Source organism: Lineus longissimus, chromosome 5 (genome assembly GCF_910592395.1).
Source record: "Lineus longissimus chromosome 5, tnLinLong1.2, whole genome shotgun sequence".
NCBI classification, from domain to species: domain Eukaryota; kingdom Metazoa; phylum Nemertea; class Pilidiophora; order Heteronemertea; family Lineidae; genus Lineus; species Lineus longissimus.
In genome coordinates, this window is record NC_088312.1 from 1355129 (window position 1) to 1362945 (window position 7817).

Sequence of the window (7817 nt, forward strand, 5' to 3'; positions counted from 1 at the left end):
ATTGTGTTGCTCGGTGGCCGTCTCAGACACGGAGTGCGGGCACAGTGCAGTCATAGTAGTACAGGCACGATGATCTAAGAAATCTGGCATTTGGATTCACCACAGAAGAATCTTTGACAAGGATGTGACTTGTGTTGCTTTGGTCATTTCGGGAAACGTCAGTGCTGGTACATTCCAGACTTTTAAAGCTAAGTAGAAGCTAACACTTCGACACGTCTTTCAAAGATTACTTCTATTCGAATTGATTATATCTGCTCTGACAAATATGACTAAAGCAACACAATTTGTGAGGGAAACACAGCGCACGTTTCGCAAAACAAATCAGGGCCATTTGGGAATAGGAATTCTTTTGCGGTTCAAAGGATGGGGAACATCTCGGGCACAGCGTTCTGATACAAAGGTTGAGAGTTTATATCAAAGCAGCAGTGACACTAAGTGTATGGTACCCAGTGATTTAGTCTTGATTTAGGTTCGGGTATGCTGGCCCACCTCTCACAATAGACGCTTCGTTCAAGAGCTTTTCCGACATACTTATGCCGTGTCAGCGTCCTTGGAAATATGTTCAGACGTCGAGAGTACTTATTAAAGGAGTTGACACCAATTTTACACTTAGAAAAACATTTCTGTTTTATTATTCCCTCTCTCTCTCATACCTCAATTTTGACACCTTTCGAAACACATGCAAATAATCTAGCTGTAGCAGAAATACCTATTCGTCCATTTCTGAAGATTTCGCCGAAATTTAAACCTGATCAAGAATTGCTTCGAACGTTTTTGTGGATTTTTCCATTCTTTTCGAATTGAGAGTTTTTGATTTTGATCTCCGTGGGAAAATACACTTTGTATAAATATATTAAGAAGATGCGTAATTGCATCCAATTAAATCCATGGAAGCGCACTCTCTCAGCATTACAGTTTAAACAGATACACACTGCATTACGCTTTAAATAATTTAAAATTATATTTCAATTTGATTAATACAAGAACTGAAATCTTCCAAAGATCATTGGGAAATATAATTTTTGCAATCTCAGTAAAGATCAAACTAATCAACCGCCTCAATTAACGATCTTAATTAATTGCGAAATGATTATAATACTTCAACCCAAACGTGGAAGATTTTCAATGGACACATTTATACATCTACATTCTCATTTGATAATAGTTTACAAAATATTTACAGAATCTTAATTAACCGCATTTAAATCTGTACAATCATATTTGAATAGCAAGATATGTAAAATCAAGTAGTGTTTCAGGAGTCACTCAGTGGAACTGGCCAGTACCCGTGTTAAATACCAACCTTGGCATTGCCCTGGCAGAAATTTTCCCTAATAGCACCGTGCCGAAGTGGCCAAATGTGTCAAATGGTGGATCAGTGAAAGGAAATTTTCGCATATGAGTTTTCTTATCAGTTCATCAGTTATATCGCTTCACTGGCTCATGTTTTCATCTTGGTAAGGCTTATTGTACAGCACTGGTTAAAGACGGGTGTCTCTCCTTGGATCTAAGTTTGTTCCAAGCATGTCTTGTAAATCACTTCGACCTTATACGGAGTTTTCCTTGGGTTCTTCATTTTTAATTCTTTTTAAAACGATAAAAGTCTCACTAAATCTTTTTTACTGCGATAGTGAAAGAGATTCCACTTCCTGCCCATTTGAACACATTGGGTCACGCATCAGATAATTTACAATCTCAAAGCATTTGTGAATGTAGGAAGAACTGTACCTTAACGTTGTCATACGTTGATATGAAAGAATTATTAGGGCAAAACGAAGAATCTTCATCTCCCACCACCACTTTAGGCTACAGCTGCAATAGCAGGGGAAGTGCTGAAACTGAGTCTTTCAGTGTCACTTTTGACAATTGTTCGGGAAAAAAATTCACGCATTGAAAAATCACGACTGGAAGTTACCACTATATTTCGTGTTGCAAATTTCGGTTGAGGTTACACATTTTTTTATCGAATTAGGCTACCATTCACAATGTTCAAATGACCATCAAAATTGTCTTTCATAGATTAAAACGTGATATTTGACTTTGACTAGCCTTCTGGTGGCGTCTGACGTTTTGATGACAGCAGTACCCGCATGACTCAATCAACATGATCACAACCTATGATTAACCGTCGCGAGCTGTTGCAAGCGAGGTGCCTCACACCCGCAACGCCTTTTTGTGATGCCATACAAAATACCAATTAAAACTTTCTAAATGGCGTACTAACTCAGTTTCCGTAATGACGTATCGCATAAAAGGACATTTGGATAATATCATTCAAATTTGAAATATCTGTTCCTCTCGATGACATTTTTTCAAAACAGCTAAAATGTCTGGTATATTCGGCAGCCAAAAATCAGACTTTGTTGTCCATGTATGTTCCATCATTCAACACGTTTAGGAGAATTCAAGGAAAGCAGATGATATTCGAATTCTCATACATGTCAAATTTTATAAACAGAAATAAAAGTTCACTTTTTTACTTTTCGCCTCGTACATTTTATCGAATAGCAGCATTGCTTTGAAAAAAACACGTCCTAACCCAACGACGGTCATGTTGAGGAAATGAGAAAATATTGTAAAACTAAGCTCACTAAACTACACGAAATCATAAAAGGGTAAATCTTGTCTGCACCCACAGTAAAGTTTCTGCCAGGGTTAAACGGAAATCGACTTTAGGTTAGTAATATTGCACATTCGTATAAAAATATCTTACACACCGTTCAAATGCCAAAGCTGGTATTTTAGACTCAAAATGCATGAAAATGACTCAGGGCTGCCAGGGTAGGTTGAAGTACAACCCTGAGCTTTTTTCAAGCTTCATGCAGTGGCCAGCATCCAAAGTTGGCCTGTTCTGTCCTGATATCTCAAGACTTTTCATGTACTCTATCGAAATTTCCCCCACTACGTTGTTATGACTAGTGTCATATTGGCATGGCTAAACAGTGCATCATAAGAGAAAAATATCTCATTCAGCACTGACAATCACGCTGTTTGGGTGCAGCGTGGAATAGCATCAACATTGGACATTTTTTTGAACCATTTCATATAATTACGAGGAGATCCGTGGAAATTGACCAACTATATACATTGTAACCAAGGATGTGGTTGTAGAATTTACATGGGTCCGTTTGATAGCCCTGAATAATGTATACAGCGGCAATTTACCCTGTGTTCTCTAGTAAACAATATACAGTTAACAGACAATGTGCCATGCGGCATGACTTTACCTCCTTCTCAGGCCTGGAGAGTTCCGGTGACGCAGGGGTGCAATCCTGGCTCATCAGTGCGTAGGAAGTGTCCAACTTCGAGTTCCATGAACGAAATCCACACTGGCTCCATTATACCACGCTTGTCTCCATGAATAAGAAGGCATTGTGGGAACACATAATACTCGTCTTATGATATTCGGAAAACTGCTGCAGGGCCTTGGTTTGAGCACAGGCATTTGGCCAATACAATATTGTTTCAGTGTCCCGGCATGAAGACCAAGCTGTTCCGCCTGCAGCATGAGGAGCTATCAAAGAAATGTTAGCCTGTGCTGGTAAACAGACCGGTGATAACAGACACTCATAGTCCAACACATACTGTCCGGTGTGAGAAGTTGCACATTGTCCCCAAGTCCAAAACTGAATGTTCCTCGGAATGTTTTTTACTCATCATAGGGATTTGAAATAAAAAGTTCACTGTCAAAGTCACATAGTCAATGATGACTACTGTGATGATGATGTGGAGAGGTCTGGTGGTGTGATAAAAGAGTCTGCCCAACTTGGGCTAAAGACTGGGTCAACGTTTGAGGTATTAAATTGTGACTTTGGGTCATGAGGGGGGACCCTGTGCTGCCGGAATGTAATGGGCTGTTAGCATTATGTCCATGGTGAATTGGACTCCCGTGCATAGGGCTATTAGAATCAGACATCTGAAGCAACTCACCGTTAGGGCCAATGCTAGGCGGCGTCATCCTCTTCTCCTTTTGTCTCCGGTTACAGAACCAAACTCGAACTACCTCCTTTTCCAACTGTAACGAATCGGCAAGTTGCGTAATCTCCTGAGCAGATGGTTTCGGCTGCTTTAGAAAGTGATTCTCAAGCGCTCCTTTCACAGTAACTTCGATACTCGTTCGCTTTTTACGTTTTCTGCCCTGAGCTGCAATTTTGTCGATGCTGGTCGGTGATCCCGTGGTCGAATCCGCCTCCTCTAACCACTTGTGCAAAAGAGGCTTCAATTTACACATATTTTTAAAACTGAGCTGAAGAGCCTCAAAACGACATATCGTAGTCTGACTGAAAACGTTACCGTACAGAGTTCCTAAGGCCAGTCCCACATCAGCTTGCGTAAAGCCCAGTTTAATCCTCCGTTGTTTGAATGATTTGGCGAATGCTTCCAAGTCGTCGGAAGTCGGGGCATCTTCGTCCGAGTGATCGTGAGGGTCCATATCGGGTCCATCCCGGAGTCCTGGGTGCATTTGTTGGTTTGGTGACAGCATACCGTTCATTAATCCTCCGTATCCATGATGTTGCAGCTGCGGTGAACCGTTGCCCATGTTCAGGTGGCTGGACGTTACCGGTGAATGCCAACTGTGAGCTGGGTGAATCTGCTGTGGTGGTCGGTGGTGTAAGGTCCCAGGGTGATCTTGGATGGGTTTCATATCCTGTAACCCTCCGTGATGGCCCATACCTGAGCTCCAGTGACTAGTATCGTGCGTTGGTAAGCCTACACTTGCCCAATGTGAATGATGATGGCTCAGTGGATGTCCATTCTGGTGCTGCACTGGTGGCATGTACTTCATTTCGGGCATATCCCGATGATACTGTACAGTTTGAGAGACCGGGACCTGCATACTTGGACTGTCAGGTGACGGCGACACACTGATCGAACACGGGGTGTTCACCCCTATGTATGGATTTGCGGTTGTCGCGGCCATCGCGTTTGTAAAGCAATGGGATGATCTGACTTGCAAAGTGAGTCCCAGCCTTATGCGTTATGCATGTATTCTGAACTTCCCTACCTTGCCGCCAGACATATTATCGGCCATGATCGATGGACCCGTATCCGCGCGCTGATTGGCTACTCATAATGTGATTGACAAGCCGCTGGAAGGGAAATCACCACGAATCATTTCATTTGGCCTCTCATTGGTCGTTCATTAATGAGCGCAGTGTCGTCCATAGCTACTTACTGAAGCGAAGGATATTCAAACAGTGCTATTTATCCATTGAGCCACAATCGTTGCTTTTGTTTGTGGTCGTTCGCGGTGCTGTCGAACGTAAACTCAGTTGTCTTCATGTAGTACCCACCCCGCGAACCAGATGGGGTATCGCGTTAGGGTAGAATGGGAGAGGGGGCGGCCAAATTTGCTCTAGTTTCAGAGTTGATTGATGATCCATGGTCAAAGGAGGCAAAGTAAAGTTCCAAACGATATTACATTTCAAGCCTATTGTGTCCCATTCAATGACACCATGGCTCGGCCGGCAAGGAATTTTTAATTAAACTTCACCCATTTGTGTACAAGTTGTCGTGTTTTCAGTTCGTGCTACAGCAGAATAGGTAGCCTATTTTCGGCGCTTGTGTGTGTAACGACAGATTTAGCACAAGAGTCATGTCATTTCAGACACTGTCAACTTAAACCTTCAAAAGTGAACACGTCTTCACTGCCCTTTTGAACATCTATCTCGCCGCGTTTGTACACACCATTGCATTGGTATTCAAACTACATGCAGTGAATTTGAACTAAAGCCTGCTTTCAAAGATATATTAAGTTAGCGTTAGAGGTAGTGTGTTCCTGGATGCTTTATTTCCTGTTCTATTTTACCATGTCTTAACAACTGAAAGAACTATTTTAACACAAAAGGTGTCCTCTGGTCTTACACTCTCATGTAATGAATTACATGTATCTACGAAATCATTGATATTGCATATTTATCAAGGCGTACTTTGAAGAATTATCAGTTTCTAATTAAAATGCAATATTTTATGACATAGTTCAGTTCATTGATTTTCATTGATGTGAAAGATTCTCAATTCAACTAATTTCCAATTGGCGATAAATAAAAGTGATCCTCTCCCCTGCTAATTATGAGAAAACACCAATTATGTGTTAATAAGGCATTTGATTGAATTGCTGTGAGCTAAACAGTTTATGAGAACAACAGGCTATGATCACTGTACACAATCTAGATGGGAAAATTATGAGTTTTGCTTGAGGGGATTAAGAAGATTTTCATCATTATGTATTTCTGATGGAAATTTATACTAAAAAGCTCCTCGTTATTGCAACGTGTGTTGTTTTATTCAAATATATACACGCATGTTCATCGGATAGTGTACACGAATAATATGCACTCTAGCTACTTCTGCCACTGGTTACTGCAAGGGAACTACTTGCCATGATAAACATCTGGAAGGTGCTAAATTAATATTCCTTTTACTTATGTTTAAATACATTTATATTGTCCTGTGTGAAGCTAGTGTGAGACCAAACCAGGTACATGAACAATGCCGTTTATAGCATCAAGTGACAGCAAGAAAAACCTTATACATACTTGATGATAGGCATATATAGTAATCATAATATTTGAAAGATACTATTTATGGTAAATGTTATTACAATTTTTTTTTATTTGCTAAGTGACGAGTTGAAACATGACCAGTAAACTGGTAACGGTACGTGTTCCCAAATAAAATGTACAAATAATCAAATGATAAAAAACCTGTATGCATACATATACAAATCTTGTCTCTTGTCGGTGTGTAGTAACTATAGGTAACATTTCTCTAATATTTTTAATAAGTCAACAATGCTGCATGAATATCAAATCACAGTCCTCATTCTCGTATCCTTCTTGAATTGCTAATGTCTGGAAATCTGCGCCATCTGGCAAGAATGTGTCTAACTCCAATAAAACGTTAGCAAATCTCGTTTCCTTGAAGATGAAAGATTCAACTGTACCCCGGGTGTGTCATCATAGGACAAACCAGTCGGCAACTTTTGATAAAGTGTATAAGAAAGAGGATCATTTTAGAGTCGACGAAAAAGGTTGAGTGTCCGTGACTTTCTACCTATACTTAATTCCCAGTCAAAATATATCCAAGCCACTGATAAAAAAATCAGAGGACGGAACAATTTTTTTCATAAATTTTTCACCGAATGATTGTCAGTCGAGGTTAAAAACATACACCTTAGCTGATTAAATAATCAAAATGGTATGGGGGAATGTAATAGTGTGTTCGTGTGCATAATTGTAGGTGAGGGTTATGACACTAAAGGGCCTACAAGACGACATGGTGCGATTCCTTGGACAGGTGGAAAGCCTGCATTCATCAGAGTGTGACAAAGGCCTAAGCATTTATACATGTATGTGGGTTCCATTCAATATATACACAGCAGTGATGCTACGGGTTTTTAAGTTCAGCCACATCGCTGTATTCGATCATTTTCCCCGTTTATTTAGCTAAACTGACATCAACAACTAAGTATTCCGTCAGATTCCCGGCTTATATATTCAACATAACAAATGTTGACGAAATTAGTCAGATGCAAATTATACATGTTTCCAAGAAGGTTATCCTTATAGTCTCGCTTACATTGTATTTAAGCAAAATACACTAATCTGTCAGGTATGACGAAGTAGTTGTCATCAAATCGCTAAATTCCAATAACTCCAGCAGTTCATTCGTTAAGTTTATACAGACACGTCATACGACAGCAGATGTTTAATGATGCGGTTTGAATATTATTAACCGCACTTTTTACCATCATGAACGTACAAAATACTTGAAGGTGATGGATTATACACATACATGTACGTTGTTGATGTTAA

At 40.1% G+C, this 7817-nt stretch overlaps 1 protein-coding gene across 1 annotated transcript; it reads right to left on the bottom strand.

Moving 5' to 3' along the window:
* Positions 1-601: 601 nt before the first annotated feature.
* Positions 602-4971, bottom strand: LOC135487698 (silk gland factor 3-like). The gene has a single exon (XM_064771743.1). The coding sequence runs from the start codon at positions 4919-4921 to the stop codon at positions 3701-3703; it is 1221 nt and encodes a 406-aa protein (XP_064627813.1). The 5' UTR covers positions 4922-4971; the 3' UTR covers positions 602-3700.
* Between the last annotated feature and the right edge of the window lie 2846 nt (positions 4972-7817).